General features: G+C 59.3%; 1 protein-coding gene across 1 annotated transcript in view; it reads right to left on the bottom strand.

Moving 5' to 3' along the window:
• The window catches only part of COL11A2 (collagen type XI alpha 2 chain), a 39,668-nt gene that overhangs the window by 11,511 nt on the left and 11,909 nt on the right, over window positions 1–16,248 (bottom strand). The window contains 34 exon segments of the mRNA XM_070933321.1: window positions 928–1,017; window positions 1,296–1,403; window positions 1,503–1,556; window positions 2,261–2,314; window positions 2,403–2,456; window positions 2,777–2,821; window positions 3,279–3,332; window positions 3,551–3,595; window positions 4,321–4,374; window positions 4,538–4,592; window positions 4,680–4,789; window positions 4,877–4,930; window positions 5,719–5,763; window positions 6,150–6,191; window positions 6,193–6,204; window positions 6,967–7,011; window positions 7,244–7,297; window positions 7,404–7,448; window positions 8,094–8,111; window positions 8,113–8,148; window positions 8,976–9,029; window positions 9,243–9,287; window positions 9,504–9,558; window positions 9,668–9,726; window positions 10,070–10,123; window positions 10,251–10,304; window positions 10,515–10,562; window positions 11,071–11,133; window positions 11,570–11,659; window positions 11,800–11,874; window positions 12,460–12,489; window positions 12,491–12,523; window positions 12,607–12,648; window positions 13,588–13,647. Coding sequence (XP_070789422.1) covers window positions 928–1,017; window positions 1,296–1,403; window positions 1,503–1,556; window positions 2,261–2,314; window positions 2,403–2,456; window positions 2,777–2,821; window positions 3,279–3,332; window positions 3,551–3,595; window positions 4,321–4,374; window positions 4,538–4,592; window positions 4,680–4,789; window positions 4,877–4,930; window positions 5,719–5,763; window positions 6,150–6,191; window positions 6,193–6,204; window positions 6,967–7,011; window positions 7,244–7,297; window positions 7,404–7,448; window positions 8,094–8,111; window positions 8,113–8,148; window positions 8,976–9,029; window positions 9,243–9,287; window positions 9,504–9,558; window positions 9,668–9,726; window positions 10,070–10,123; window positions 10,251–10,304; window positions 10,515–10,562; window positions 11,071–11,133; window positions 11,570–11,659; window positions 11,800–11,874; window positions 12,460–12,489; window positions 12,491–12,523; window positions 12,607–12,648; window positions 13,588–13,647 — 1,836 coding nt within the window.

Here is a 16,248-nt window from a genome sequence, read left to right on the forward strand (position 1 = left end):
GCCATAGGGCAGATCTGGATTTTGGCTCTCTGGGAGGAGGGGTCAGCAGGAGACCCTCCCCCCAAGGCTCCCTGCTGGAAAAGGGGGCCCGAGCGAGTGGTCCTCTTTCCCTCAGCCCACCCTGAGTCTTGCCATTCATTGCCTGCAAGTATTCCCTCTGCCCCACTGCCTGGGGGAGGAGGGGGCTCCCTGCAGGCCCTGGAGCCCCACCAGGTTGAGGGGGACAAGGGAGAGGAAGGAGGGGGCTTGGTGAGGATCAGACCTGAGAAAAGGGGGCCAGAGAGAGAGAGAGAGAGTCCTTCAACCCACCACCTCCTAGTCCAACGAGGGCCACCCGAAAGGGGCAGGAGATTCAGGACGGAGGTGGACGGCAGCTGGGGAGTACCAATGAAACCTCCAGCTCAGGAGCAGTCTAGCACTGAGTAACAGTTGCCATAGGGCAGCCCCTGAGCCACTGGGATGCCCCTCTGGGGTCTGCCGGGAGCAGGTGGCTCCCTCTCGCTTTCTCTCTTTCAGCTCAGCCCATGGGCTAAACTAGATGACCTCTGAGGTGCCTCCGGCCCTGGCTCTGTAGATGCAGGACCTGCTGCCTTCTCAGAAACAGCCTTTTATTCGGGCAAAGCAAGAGGGAAAATCCAGCACGGAGAATCCTGGAAAGGTTTCCAGGGGGACCAAGGACCCCTCTAGAACGGATCAGAAAGAAAGGAGGGAGGGAGGGAGGGAGGGAGGGAGGGAGGGAGGGAGGGAGAAAGAAAGAAAGAAAGAAAGAAAGAAAGAAAGAAAGAAAGAAAGAAAGAAAGAAAGAAAGAAAGAAAGAAAGAAAGAAAGCCTCTATGGGGACTTCCTATTCCTGCTCCCTCCCCAGATGGGGTCTCTCCCCCCCCCTCCCGCGCCCACCATCGCTCGAGTGGGAGGCCAGGTACGTACAGCCGTGCCAGGAAGGCCTCGCTCTCCAGGGAAGCCCCGCAGCCCTGGGGGTCCATCCTTCCCGGGGCTTCCGATGGTTCCTGGGTCGCCCTGAAAAACACATGGAGTGTCACAATGCCCCCCCCAGGCCCCACAGCGGAGGACGAGGGCAGCCCACCCCCCGATTCTCTGCACGGCCAAGCCACCTCTCACAGGGAGGGCCCGGTGGACGAGGGACAGCTGTGGGGGGGGGGACAGCCGCTAAATGGGGGAAGTGGGTGCCCAGCCCTGGGTCCCCTGGAGACCCCCCCTCCATAGGGGCCACAAGGGAGGGGAGGGGGACGGAGGGGTGGCAGGAAGCCTCTGCATGGCCGGCCACGGGGACTTACCTTGGTCCCTTCCTTCCCGGAGGGCCCTGGCAGGCCTTGTTCTCCTGGAGGTCCTGGGGGGCCCGAGTGGCCCCTCTCCCCCATCTGGCCCGTTTCCCCCGCAGACCCCTGTCAGAAGAAGCAGCAAGGATGGAGGCCGTTCGAAGGGCTGCTGCCCCGCCCTCCCACCCACCCACCCACCCCCTTTCCGGGAGCATCCGTCGTTACCTGTGGCCCCACAATGCCGGGACCGCCTGGGGATCCAGCCTTGCCTTGCAGTCCCTGGGAGACAAAAGAGGAGAGGGTGGCAGGGAGGAGATGGGGGGGCAGCGATACCCCCTCCCCTCTGAACCGGGCCCAACCCAGTTGCCCCAGCCTAGCCGGGAAAGGGCGGAATTCGCACCCGGAACCCTCTCAAAGTGAAACCGGAGTCTTCCCTGTTAGTCTCTAAAGCCAGGAGCAGGTGGGGGGGCCCATGGAGAAGAGGAGGCCCCTTGAGCATGTGCAGAGCGCACTGAAGAACTCTGAGTCTGGCTAGTAATTTATTAGATTTATTGGCCTCTTTGATTTGTATCACTCTTTCATTCTGAAAGTGGCCTCTTCCTAGTCCCTTCCCCCCTCCCCAGAAAACCGACCTTGTGAGGTTGGTTTGAGTTAGAAAACGGTTCTCGATGAAACCTCCAGGAAATTTGCACAAATTATTATGTTAATCTCAACCATTGGATGCTGGAGGAAGGAACCGTTTTGATTCAGACGTAAATCTAAAAAGTCGATCTCAGGGTTTCAAAACTTAAAACAAAGACTGATTTTTTGTTTTAAAAGGCCGAGCGGAAGTTCAATTTCCGAAACGTCGAGGGGGCCAGGGTTTGGGGAGAGGCTCCCGGGGGCTAATCTGAGCCCCACATCAGCCCATGGGGGAGGGGAGGGGGGGAGTAGCTGGCTGGGGGACCCTCGCAAGGCAGGGACATAACGGGGTCGTCGCTCACCACTTCTCCACGCTGTCCCGGGTGGCCCGGCATCCCGTCCTTCCCGGGGGGCCCCTGTGGACAAAGAAAGGGGGCAGAGTCAGTGGCTGGGGAGTGGGGCAGACGGTGGGGGGACAGAGGAGGTGAGGGGTTCGTGACTCACCGGGGGGCCTTTCGGTCCGGGGAATCCGCTCGGCCCCTGAGTTCCTGGTGGCCCCTGCAGGAGGAGGAAGAGGAGGAGAGACCCCCCCATTAGGGGTCGTGCCACAGTGCCCCCCCCCAAAGCTGGACCCAAACGGGAACTCAGCACCTCCAGATGGCCACGGAGCTCAGCAGCCCTGGCTTGGAAAGGATGATGGTCTCCGGGGCTCTTGAACCTGCTCAGCTTCTTCCACAGAGACCCCCTCCCCAATCCACCTCCAGACGGGAGCCCCCCATGGTGGAGCACGGAGGGTGAGGGGACCCCTCCTTTCGCCAGGTGTTTTAAGGCCAGGTGTCCAGTTGCTGGACAGGGCCAAATCAGGAGGCTCAGCTTACCCGTTCGCCTGGGGGCCCCGAGGGCCCTTCGCCACCAGAGGTGCCCTGAGGGGAGAAGAGAGAGGGGTCAGGCCGTAGGGCAGGGCCCCTGTGCCCGCGGTCAGCCCGCCGGACGCCCTGAGCTTCTCTGCGTCGGCATAAGAGACAACCACGTGGGAGGATTTGCACCAACGCTAAGTGTTAAAAACGTCGGATGAAGGCAGCCGAACCCTCCGCTGAGTTGTGTGCAGATGGGGCAGAAGGGTGCAGTGCCAGGAAGAAATGCCCGTCTGCGCAAATCCGGGCATCGCAGCTTCCAGACACAGAGAACGGTTTGTGTAAATGTGCCAGTTTATCACGCACAGATGCCCAAGCGGTATGTGCAACTAGCTTCCTTTCCCCTCCAAATTTTTCTTTCGGATTTTGAAAATCTATCAACTTTCCCCTCCTTCCCGACATGGAACCTCCAGATCCAGGAGCAGTCTACCTCCGAATCTCCCATCACCGTCACCATCAGGCTCACCTTGGCTCCGAACTTCCCAGTGGCTCCTCGTGGCCCCCGCTGTCCTCTGGGGCCCTGAAAGAGAGAGAGAGAGCGTCCGTCCGTCCGTCCGTGGGCCACAGCCCTTCACCCCGGGGGCCACCCCACCCCCGCTTGAGAGCCACCAGCAGGTGACAAACCCCGCCAGACCCTCCACCCGTCCTTCGCACTTGGCGCCAGAAGGGAAAGGGGCAGGGAAGGGGGGGCAAATCCCCTGCCAGACCCCTCCCCCCAAACTCATCCCTGTCACTCACGGAGGGTCCTCGTTCTCCTCGCGGTCCCATTTTCCCAGAGAGACCCTGTGGGAGGGGAGGGGAAGAGCAAAGACCAGCCTAAGAAGCAGCCCCCTCCCCACAACATCCCCCCCACGCCCTGCCCCTCTGCACCCAGACATCCCAGGAGGGGCTATTCCGGGGCTCCACTAACACGAACGGAAGCCTTCCTTCCTGATCCCTCACAAGGGCCCCTTATCCTGCATTGGAAGGACCCTGAGCATGTGCAGAGTTCTTAGGAAAAGCGTCCAAGAGAAACTTTGCAGGCCATTTCTTTGATGTCAACTTTTGTGAAAGGGAGAGGGAGAGGGAAGGAGAGAGAAAAAGAAGAAAGAGAAAGAAAGAAGAAAGAAAGAGACAGAGAAAGAGAGAAAGAGAAAGGAAGGAAGGAAGGAAGGAAGGAAGGAAGGAAGGAAGGAAGGAAGGAAGGAAGGAGAGAGACAGATGGAGCCTCTGTAGGCTCCGTCTGTCTCCTTGTGTTGTGTTGTGTCTCTTGTGTTGAGCCAACACAAACACACCCCAGCTGGAGCTGCAACCAACAACAGTACACTATGCAGACTGAAGGTGATAGGAGGGAAGCTGTGGGGGCTGGGGGGGGGGCTTTTGAGAGATTCTGGGACTGTGGGATGCTCTGCACCCTCCTCACTTCCCTGCAGGAGCTCGGGGGGCCCTCCTCTTGGCTCCCTTGAGGGCCCTTCCAGGCCTCTGAGTGGCCCCAGGAGGGTCCCCCAAAAAGAAGGGGTGCTACTTACCCGAAGCCCCTTCTCTCCGCTCGACCCGGGAAAGCCGGGGAAACCTTGAGAACCCTGGGGAGGAAAAAGGAAAGGGGGGGTCAGAAACGAGGGGAGGGCCACCATTGGGGACCAGCCCCCCCTCCAGCTCACTCGGCTAGTTCGACCCCCAACGGGGAGCCCCCGATTCCCCTTCCACCCCCTGCTCTCTTCTCCCACTCGCTCCACCCCTACTCACCTTGAGGCCTTGTCGGCCGGGATATCCAGGGAGACCCGGCACCCCCAAGTTTGCCCTGCCAGAAGGGGAAGAAGGAGGGTCAGCAGAGGTGGGGAAGGCGGGGGAGGTCCAACTCCGAAGCCCCCTCCCTGTCCCATTACGCACCTTCTCGCCCGTGAGTCCGGAGGGGCCGGGGTCGCCAGGGGGGCCCGTCCGCCCCTTGGAGCCTTCGGGACCATCTTCCCCACGGGATCCCGGGACCCCCAACTCACCCTGCACAGAGAAGGCAGAGGGTCGTCCGAGGGGCCAGCCCAACCAGTCCAGATTCCCCCCACCCCCCACCCCCGTGGGAGGACTTACCCTGTCGCCTTTCGGCCCCACCTCGCCCTTGGTGCCAGGGAAGCCTTCTTCGCCCTACAGGAAGGAAAGAAGGGGGCCAAAGGGCAGCGTTCAGCAAGGGGGGAGGGAAAGGAACAGGTGGGACCCCAAAACAGCCACGCCAGGACCCCCGAAACCCGAACCTGCCAGCTCAGAGACAGAATTGCACAGCAGAAGGAAAAGGAGATGCTCGAGGGAGGGGGCTTTGAATGGACCCCCCCCCACTCCACTCAGACCCCCCCCCCCGTTGCCCCTCTGATGGGGGGGCTGGCGGAGGGGAAGTACTCAGAGTTGGGGAGCTTCAGCTGCCCTCCAGGGGTGCCCATCGAGGTGATTCACAGCAAGGTCAATTTAGAGCAAGGGGGGGGGGAATGGGGCACCCCACATGAAAACACCCGGACCCCCAAAGATCTGCCTCCTCTGAGGATGAGGGGGCACCCCAAGAAGGGGCCGGGTTGCAAAAGAGGGGAGGCCCTGCTGGAACCCCCGAATGTCTCCCCTCCATTCAGGGCATAAAACCCATCAGCCACAACTGCAGGAAAAACAGAGTCTGGGCAAGGGAGGGTGGGCTGGATGACCTCAAGCAGCCCTGGTTGCATCATGGGGCTCGGGGGGGTCTATAATGCAGGCATCAGGCATCAGACACGGGGACTCAAAATCCAATCCACCCCATTGTGGAAATCACTAGGTAACGCTGGGCCCATCTCCCCCTCCCACTTCCTGCCCGGCCCACCTCACAGGGTTGTTGTGAGGATGCGAGTGAGGTGGGCCTGGCTTGTGGGGTGGGGGGGGGGCAGAGCCTTAAGCAAAAGGGAAGCTCTCACCTTCTCTCCCTTTTGCCCTTTCAAGCCTCGGACGCCGTCGGTACCCTGAGGGGGAACACGGGACTCAGCAACATGGGTCGGACTACAAGCCCCATGCTTCCCAGCAGAGACCCCAGGACAAGGGAAGAAGTTGTCCCTGAGTGCACGAACAACATGCCGCATGGGATGTGCAGGGAGGGGGCCCTTTTCTGGACTGGGGGGGCCAAGGTGGGCTCCTGAGACCCCTTCAGTCCCTCAACCCCCCCCATTCTCCCTCCGGAGCTCTCCCTGCTTCCAGCCCCCCCCCCAATTCTGAGGAGCTCAGCCCCTCCCCAAGGGGGGGGAAGACCCAGCATGACCCCCCCTTCCCACCCAAGAAAGCCCAACACTGCCCTCCTCCTGAGTCCCTCCCCCCCCACAAGATCCCTGGGGGGGTCACCACACATGCTCACCTTTCCTCCACGAGGACCCGGGTAGCCCACCAGGCCTTGGGGGGCCAGAGGGGCCCTGCAAGGGAGGAAGGGAGAGGCAGGATCAGGCCCCACACCATCAACTCACCATCAAACCCCCCCCCATGCCTCCACTCCCCCTTTCCTTGAAGCCCCCCACCCCCCCCAAAGCAGGAAACCTGCCCTGTCCCGCTTGGACTTAGTCTGTGTGTGGGAGTTGTTTCAGGTCTGCCCCCTGCTGGAGAATCGAGGAAGCGGATAGCTGCTTCACGCTCCTCCCCCTGGTGGCTCAAAGGGGAATTGCACCTCCAAAAGGGCCCCATGGAAAAAGCCCAACCTCCCCCCACTTATATGACCCATGCCGCCCAGAGTCACCTGTTGAGATGGGCAGCTGCAATCAATCAATCAATCAATCAATCGATCAAAAATGAATAAATGATCAATGTTCCTCTTACAGCGTTTAAATGCTCCCAGGCAGAGAGGCCACCTCACCCCCCCCCAAAAAACTTCTCCTGAAGCTCCCATTCTAAGATCCCTCCAAAAGCCCCCACCCCCCACCCCCGCTGCTTTCCTTCCCTCCCCCAGATGGGGGGCAGCAGTGCCCGCTCGGGGAGGGTCCCCTTCATGGTGCTGCATGCCAGGATGGGGCCCCTTGGCAGCCACGGAGCCACCCTTCTCATGGCCCGCCATTCGCCCCCCAGGGGCTCTCCTTGCCCCCACAGCCCCCGAGGGCAGCTTGGGGAGGCTCGGCTGGGGCAGGCGGGTGCCACCCCGGAGAGGCCGTGCCAGCCCAGGGCAGCCGCCATGCCCGTCCACTCACCGGGTTGCCTTTGGTGCCAGGAAGTCCCTCTTTGCCCGGGTGGCCCTGCAGGGAGAGGAGGGCAGGGGGTCAGGGGGGGCCCAAAATCTTGGGGAAGCCCTACCATGGGGCCCTTGGGCTCTGCCAGGGAACCCCAAGCAGGCCTAGGGATAGAGGAGACCACTCTGCCCCACGGCAGCCCTTCAGCCCCCGTTGCTCCTTCCCCCCATCCGGGGCACAGACTCAGGAGTTGGGCCCCTCCAGAAAGGCCAAGGTTGGGGCAAGGGGGGACACTCACCGGGGGTCCATCCGAGCCGGGCATCCCGGGAAGGCCGGGTTTCCCTTGGGGTCCCTGCAAGAGAGGGGGAGACCCTGTTGGAGCCAGAAGGCCGGGAAGCCTCTCCCCGCCCTGGGCTCTGGGGATAGAGGGCCCCCTGCCCCACTGCCCCCCCTCTCACCTTTTCCCCCGGGGCCCCCATGGCGCCTTGCGGTCCCGGCAAACCCTGGAAGCAGAGAAGGAAAAGGGGGGTGAGGGGCGTCCTGGAGGCCAAGACCCTCCTGTTTCCCCCCCCCCTACACACAGAGGGGCTGGAGATGCAGTTTTTGGGGTGCCCGAGAGGTTTCGGATCACAAACAGAGACGAATTGGAACCAAACTGGGAATTAAAGTTTGCATCAACAGCAGAAAAGTTTCAGCTAGGACTGTTCCGCCACCTGCCTACCTCACAGGGCTGTTGTTGGGGAGGCAGACTGGAGGGGAACCTAGCAAACCAGCCCCCCCAGACAGCTCTTGCTGGGGAGAAGAGTGGGGCTGCCCTTGGCCTCCCAGGCAAGTGCGGGAGGGGGGCAGGGAAGTTTCCAGGCTAATGAAGGGCTAAAGAGCCCCCCTGGTGTTTGGGGGTGGGGGGCACCTGCTTCTCTCCAGAGTCCCTTTGGCAGCTGCCCTGGGGGGACGCAAGGCACGGGTAAGGCTGCGGAGCTACCAGGGGCTCTTAATCCTCCGCCAAACCTCCATAGTCAAAAGCAGTCTACCTTAAGGAACTGACAGCTGGGAAGCCACGAGCGGTATAGACCCCTGTGAGAAGCAGCCGCTGCCCCTCGCCCAGCCGGCCACTCACCCCAGTCTTCCTCCGCCCCTCTTGGACTTACCTGAGTCCCAGGTGTCCCCCTGCTGGCCGGGGGGTCCCGGCTCCCCTTGCGGACCCTGGTTCAGACAAACAGAGGTGGGGCGTCAGATCAAGACAGAGCCCGGGGGGAGGGGGGGCTTCTTGGATGCACCCTACATATTTCCCCAGCAGCCTAAACCAAGTGGCTTCCCTGGCCTGTTTGGGGGACGTTTGGGATCTCCTGGTGGTGTCCCTTCCGGGAGCCAATCCCGTTTCAACTTCCCAAATCAGCCCCTTAAGAGGTAACTGGAGACCATCCAGCCCAGCCCCTTCTTTGGCAGGGATCTACTCCCTGGCCTCTCCGTCTACTCGCTTCCGTGAACATGCAAAGAGCCCCCTCCCCTGTGCATCCTTCCTCCGCCTGGGGACCCCCCAAGCGCCAATCCTGGACTGCAGCTCCCATCATCCCTGGCAGCCACTATACGACGACAACTGCCCCTGTAACACCGGGGCCGAAGCCGGCCACCACACCGCCCCAAACGGCCCAGACCCGCCCTCTCCGGCTGCAGGTGTGGGGAAGGGGCCCCGTCTTCCTCAGAGGGGCCTTTTTGGGACCCCGAGACCTCGGAAGCTGCTCCCCTCCGACCCCCTGAGGCTGGCAGAAAGACTGGTGGGGAAGGCGCTCTGCGCATGCTCAGAAGCTCTTCAGCATGCCTTGGCCAACCTCCCAAAACCCACGGCCGCTGCTTTGCCAGCCGGCCCCCATCCACTTACCAGACCCCCCTTCGGGGCCGTGGGGGCCGTCCACCGCCACGCACGCCCCTGCCAAGGGAAAGACAGGCCAGAGTCAGTGGTCAGTGGCAGGGCCAGAGGAAGCCCCCGAGGGAGGGGGGCAAGGGGGGGGTCCCTCCTCCCCAGCACTTACCTGTGGCCCTGGGATGCCCGGGGGCCCCTTGGGGCCAAGCAACCCTCTCGGTCCCTGCAAAGAAAAGGCAGGATGGGTGGGAGGGGCCCACAGAGGAGCCTTGGGGGGGGGTGAGCAACCCCCCCACTTGTTGCCTCTGGGGAACCCCAAGGAATTGAGGTGGGGGGACATGGGTGAGGGTCTTTAAATGCCCTTCTCCATGCAAGCCTGGGAGAGCACAGGACCTGCTGCCCCCCCCCCACCTTCCACACCGGGGATGCTACGCACCGGTTCTCCGGGGAGCCCGCGGGGCCCAATCTCTCCATCGTCTCCCTGCAGTGGGGGGAAAGGAAGAGGGGGTCAGCTTCCATTTTTACCCTCCCATTTCTGTTTATGGAGGCAGAGGGAAACCCTCTGCCAGAGCCCCTCCCCCTGAGGACCTCCCCTGGGTCCATATGAAAAGCTCAAGTTGCTAGTCCTCAAGATGGGATGTGTTCTTTAGGGGGATGTCCGCACTCCCCCTTCCCCTCCGGTCCTCGCGGGCCTTACCCTCTCGCCGTCTTCGCCCGGAGGTCCAGCAACAACCCTGCGCACCGGGGTCCCCCTGCCAAGGACGGAAGCAGCACAGTGAGGGGCCCCTCCAAGAGCGGCGGCCCCCTCGGGGCGAGCCGGGCCGTGTGCCCCCAACCCTCCCCCCAACTCTCCTCCCCCACTCACCCCGGTATCCTTTGTCCCCCGGGAGGCCGGGCAGCCCGTCGAAACCCCGGTCGCCCTGCAGGAGAAGAGGGTGAGAGAAGGGGTGGGGGCAGCAGATGTGGGGCTCAGAGGCCCCAAGGGACCCCCGCAGGGGTGACAAGGAGACCCCGCCCCAGTCCGTCCTGGCTCTGCTCGCAGGGGGAGGAGCAGGAGCAGCAGAAAAAGGCGGGGGTGGGGCATGGGGGGGATGATGAGGGGTCCCCCAAAGGAAGGGAGCCGGGGTGGGTCCCCCCAGAGAGGTCAGTGAGGGCCTGACCCCAGAGCCCTTGGCTGCAAGGCCAGCACCGTCTTCGTGCAGAGGGTGAGGACTGGGAGAGCCGAGTTCGAGTCCTCCCCCCTTGTGGAAACAGGGTCCTTACCTTCAGGCCGGACTCCCCAGGCATCCCCCGTGCGCCGTCTGCGCCAGCCCTGCCCTGGAGACACACAGAGGGGGTCAGGAGGAGGCCCCCCTCTTCTGCTCGGAGGCTCCCCCTCCTCCCTTGTTGTGCTGTGATTGTTACACAACTTGTGTTCCCCTTCAACTAAGAAAAGTGGACTTACGCGACGGCCGGGCTTCCCTGGGGGGCCACTCAGTCCCTGTTGCCCCTGGGGCCCCTGGAGGAGGAGAGAGAGAGAGAGACCAAGATTTAGTCAGGCAAAAAGGGGGGACCTACCGGGGGCTGGCAGAGCCATCAGAGGGGACCCCCCCCTTCCAGGCACCACAAATCCCGGCTGCATGAGGGCCCTCAGCAGAGCACCAAGTTATCGGTTGCCCTAGAGAGCGAAGGGTGGAGGGGAGGGGACCCACAAGTCAGTCCACCTTACCTGGGGCCCAAAATCTCCAGGCTCTCCCTTCACGCCGGGGCCCTCCAGCTTCACCCTAGGAGAGAGGAAACAGGATGTGGCAGCCGGGGCCCCTGGGGAGGGAAGGGCCAAACGCAGCGGGCAGCCTTCCCCAGCCAGGGGCCCAGCAGAGGCTGAAGCACCAAAGGGCCCAAGGCCCCCCTCCCAGGGGTGAAATCCTCCCGGTTCGGACTGGCTCGGGCGAGTAGGTAGCGATGGCGGCAGGCAGTTCGGAAAAATCCCTGCCCCCGCCCCTCATGTTCAGCTGAGCCTTTTTTTTTCTTTTAAATGCCTCTGACGAGCCAAGCTCTGACGATCCCCACTGAACTCAGCGGGGATCGTCAGAGCCTTTTGAAAGCATTTTTTACATGGTTTTACATGTAAAAAACGATTTTAAAAGTAAAAAAAAAAATTGGCCACACCCACCCAGTCACATTACACACACACACACCAAGCCACGCCCACAGAACCGGTAGTAACAAATTTTAGATTTCACCACTGCCCCTCCCCATATCCAGCCCCCCCCACACACACACACACTGACCATGGGTCCTGGGCGGCCGGTGTACCCCATCGGTCCTGGAGGGCCACGCAAGGCCAGCTGTGGCAAGGGAGGAAAGGGGTCAGGCAAGCAGAGACACCCCCCAGAGACCCTGGAGCATCAGGCACTGGGCTTGAGGGGGGCTCCAGAGAGCTGCCTCCCCCCCTTTACTTTGAACCTAGGCTGGTTTGGGGCTTCCTGTCTGATTGCCCCCCAAGAGCTAAGAAAAAGGGAGTCACCTGCCCACCCCCCCAGTCCAACACCTAGCTGGCATGAATCCTCCCACCCCCACTGTGTCCTTCTCCTCACCCCAGAGTCCCACAAGCCCTCTCAGCTACTCACCCATCCTCCACCTTTAAGTCAGGGGCACCCAGAGGCTCAAAAGCAGTGCCCCGGATTGGGAGCTCCCGAATAAGGGACGTTTATTTTACTCTTCTGAATTCTTCCGGTTCCCCCCTCCCCCCATAAACGTAGGAAGGGGGCCGGCTGGACTCACGCGGGCCTGTTGCAGGAACGCCTGGGCCTGGGCCTCCTGGGCCATCGCGACGGGCCCCTTCTGGCCCCCCGCGGGGCTCCCGAAGCGGAACTGCGGTCAGGAGGGGAGAATCGAGGGAGCTTCACAGGAGGAACACAAAAGAGCCAGCAGCCGCTTCCTCCCGGATTGGGGAGCAGAACCGACCCCCAGCCGCCCCCCCCCCGGGATGTTCCCTCCCTGTCCTGACTCACCGGAAGCATCATGGAGGTGCCGGGGGCTCCTGGACGTCCATCTGACCCCGGCAATCCGGCTCGTCCAGGGGGACCCTGCGAAGGAGGCAGAGAGGCTGATGGAACACACAAACACACAGCGACACCCCCCCCCCCCGACACACACACAAGTCCGGGCCCCAATCCCTGGTCGGGACCCATGGGGGAAGGAGTCCTCCTTGAGGAGGAGTGTCAGTTCCAGCCTTCCTTCTGCAACACGGTGCCCTCTGCGTTAACCGGACTACAACCCCCATCATCCCCCTGAAGCACAGCTGAAAGGCAGCCGGGGGGGAGGGGTGGTGGAAAAAGTCCTTGGGCTCCTTCCAGGCCACCTACTTGGGTGGGAAGCCCCACAGACCCCGAGCTCCAACCTTATTGAATTACTGGACTGGACAGCCGATGGGAAAAAGGGCATCTTGGTCCATGCGCAAAGTGCCTTTAACCTTTGACTCAGGAACAATTGGCATTGCAGTGATTCCAAGAGACGGAATCGGGGGCGCCTGGTGAGCTGCGATAGTAGAACTCTGTACATGCTCAGGGACTGCAGGCGTACCTGCCCTGCGGACGTGCACAGCCCCCAGCCCGTCCTGCCTCCCCCTCTGCGCCTTTCGAGACCCCCAATGGGGAGGGTGCCCCACTCACCCGCTCTCCAGGGTCGCCAGGAGGTCCGGGGGGTCCCTTGGGTGCCAGGCGGCCCACTCACGCCCTGCAGAGGAAGAAGGCGTCTCTTCAGCCGTCCCTGCCCCACCTGCCCGACCGCTCCCAGCACCCAGCGCCCGCAGCTCTTACCCGGGGTCCTTCGGGACCAGGGCGGCCTGCCACGATCATCCCCTGCAGAGGAAAAAGGAGGTCTGGTGAGCGGAAAAAAAAGACCCTCTCCCCCCTTCTGTCCGGGGAGGTGGGCATAAGGAGCCTCCCTGCGAGGAAGCCGTCAGAGACTGGCATGGCTGGCCATAAAACTGGGCACTGGGGATGATTCGGAGCGGGGGCCCATCCCACCAGGGAGGGAGGGAGGGAGACCCAGGACAGGGGGGGCCAGGAAGGGATGCTAATCTTGACCTTTGACCCCCCCTGCAGTGACCGGCAGCAATTGGGCACTAGCCTCTCCACTCCAATGGCTTGGTCTTCATTTAGTACTCTCTTTCTCAATGTTGACAGCTTGACGATGGGTGGACTTCAACTCCCAGAATTCCCCAGCCAGCTCTGCTGGCTGGGGAATTCTGGGAGTTGAAGTCCACCCATCGTCAAGCTGTCAACATTGAGAAAGATCAACTTTAAGTGCATGGAAGCCAATTTGCACACACACACACCCCGCAAAGGATCCTCCCACCAGCCCAGCTCTGACCTCTCTGGAAGGGATCTGCCCACCTTTCCCACCAGGTTCCTTCCTGCCCTGGGATCGCCTGATGGCCTCCCATCCCTCCTCCCATCCCTGCCCCTAAAGCCCAGGATTTGTCAATCTCCTTTCCCATCAGCCAAGGCCAGCCAGAGGTGGTCCCAGCTGCCACATGGGAAAGGGGGGGGGGGGTGTCCAGACAACATCCAGACCACTGGCCACCTTCATCTCTGTCCCAGGTGGGGAGGGGCTTGTGGGGGAGGGGAGACGACTCTGGACTTTCGGAGATCAAAAGGTGACAAAACGGGACCAGGGAAAAAGGACAAAGCTGGAATTGTGGCTGAGGAAGGGAGTGGAGCCAACGTTTCAGGCTGTCTGCCCCACAACCCCCCCCCCACACACCCACACCCACATCCACACCCATGGAGACTTACAGGTTCAAAGACAGCCGGTTCCCCTTTCTCTCCCTTCAGGCCTCGGGCTCCGAGAACTGCCTGGGGATTGCACACATGTGGCCACAAGAAGGAGATTGTCAGCATTGTGTTGCTGTAGCACGTGCACACAAACACACAACACGCAGGCACACCGAATGCCCTCCTCCTGCATGGAGAGGTGCCACACGCGAAGCCATCTCAGTGGCACAAAGAGGGGCTCCAACAGGAGGAAAAACAGAATTCTACCCTTACACACACAAACACACACACACACGTCTTTCGCACAACCACCACAATCCCCACAAAAGTTACCGAGTTTCAATCATCAGCAGCTCAACTGTTGCTGGACTCTCCTTCGCCCTGGGCAGGAGGGTGGACTAGATGGTCTCCAGGACACCTGCTAGCCCTTGCCTTCTAGGGTTCTTCGTAAGGACCGAGATGCATCGCCTCGGTTCATTTAAGGCTTTTTATTTTAATCCCACTTGCCTCGGGGAACCCTCCCGCCCCTCCCAAAATATCCTGACTATTGTGCACACACCCTGGATCAAAAGAGAAGAAAAAGTTGCCATTGTGAGAACATTTGTGGGAAAACATCTGCAGAGAGTCTCCATCATGGGGGGTCCCCTTAGGGCAGGGGTCTCAGGCTGAGGAATTCTGGAAGGTCCACAAGTCTTAAAGTTGCCAAGGTTGGAGACCCCTGCCCTAAGGGGCTTTTCCCCCAAAATGCAACTGGATTTTCTTGCTTCCCCCCCCCCCCTTTGAAAACCATTTGTCTGAAATGCTATAGGGTTTACAACTTTGTTTTTCTTTTTTCTTTTTTCTTTTCTTTTCTTTTCTTTTTTCTTTTCTTTTCTTCTTTTTTTCTCTTCTCTTCTCTTCTCTTCTCTTCTCTTCTCTTCTCTTCTCTTCTCTTCTTTTTTTCTTTTCTTCTTTTTTTTCTTTCCTTTCCTTTCCTTTTTCCTTTCCTTTCTTTTCCTTTCCTATCCTATCCTATCCTATTCTATTCTATTCTATCGTTTCACCTCTCATGCAAGAAGCTTCTTCAGCTTTTGACCTGAAGAAGTTTCTCGGATAAGAAGTGAAGGAGCCTTGGTAGTACAGTGGTCTAAAGCACCCTGTTATTAAGACCAGCTGCCTGCAATTACTGCAGGTTCGAATCTCGCCAGGCTCAAGGTTGACTCAGCCTTCCATCCTTTCTAAGGTAGGTAAATTGAGGACCCAGTTGTGGGGGCAATAAGCTGACTTTGTATAAATATACAAAAAGGATGAAGGCTATTGCTTAACGCATTGTAAGCCGCCCTGAGTCTCCGGAGAAGGGCGGCATATAAATCAAAATTTAAAAAAAAAAATGTTTTCAAAGAAAGAAAAAAACCCACAAAGTCCAGTTGCCTTTTGGGAAAAAAGCATCTTTGGGACATTAGAATAGAATAGAATGACAGAGTTGGAAGGGACCTTGGAGGTCTTCTAGTCCAACCTCCTGCTCAGGCAGGAAACTCTATAGCATTTCAGGCAAATGGTTGTCCATTCTCTTCTTAAAAACTTCGTGTTGGAGCATTCACAGCCTCTGGTGGCAAGCAGTTCCACTGGTTGATTTTTCTCACGGTCAGGAAGTTTCTCCTTAGTCCCAGGTTGCTTCTCTCCTTGATTAGTTTCCATCCATTTGCTTCTTCTCCTGCCTTCAGGGGCTTTGGAGGATAGGTGGAAACTCCCCCCCCACTTCTTTGGGGCAGCCCCTGAAGCCCCTACACTCACAGAGATAATTAAATGCGGCTGCTACAGCTACGGAGAACTGAAAAGGCACTATGACCCCAGGGACTGAATTCAGACGACCAGTCATTCACGGCTAACGTATGAATGACAGCCAGTTCCAGGAGACGGTGAGTTCTAGTTCCACTTTGGGCTCAAAGCCAGCTGGGTGACCTTGGGCCAGTCAGCCTCTCTCAGCCCTAGGAAAGAGGCAATGGCAAAGCACTTGGTGGGGGGGGAGCTTGCCAAAAGAAAACTGCAGGAGTTATAAAACAGGTTATGACATAATGCAAAGTGTCATAAAACATTTCCTGAGCTGATGTTTGACATCCAGTTCAACAAGGGCTCGTTTGAAGGCAGGGCCATCGTCTCTGGACGTAGCCCAGGTCTTCCAGTCCAGGCGGGAGCTCTGAATATTTAAGAATTATTAAGAACTCTCCAAGTCCATTAGAAGTTATGCCATGGCTGAAGGCACCAAGGAATCCGGTAAGAGAGTATCTCTAAAACGAGGACCCAATGGCTCCCACATTGCCTACTTTAGAATTTTAAAAAATCTATCAAAATACACAACAATTTCTAAAGATTTAAAAAAAAAAAATATTTGGAACCAAATCCTATTAAGGAAAAAAATACTCTGAAAAATGTTCTTGAAATGCTCTGGAGTGAAGGGAAGGAATGGGGTTGGAATTACTGTGTGCTAATTGTGGGGGGGTGGGGAGGAAATGCCTTTTCCAGTATAGCAGGAACTGGGACCAGTGGTATTGTTATACTGGGAAAAAGGCCTGTCTGCATTTCCATGGAAATCAGCTTCATGGTTAGAGAGATCAAGGCGTAAGGATGGACAGGGCACATCCTAGTAGGAAATGATGTCATCAAAAGCACGATATGACAGATGGGGCAGGTCATAATTCATAG

The sequence above is a fragment of the Pituophis catenifer genome, unplaced genomic scaffold, assembly GCF_029215685.1.
Source record: "Pituophis catenifer annectens isolate HBS135680 unplaced genomic scaffold, rPitCat1.0.hap2 SCAF_2, whole genome shotgun sequence".
NCBI lineage: Eukaryota > Metazoa > Chordata > Lepidosauria > Squamata > Colubridae > Pituophis > Pituophis catenifer.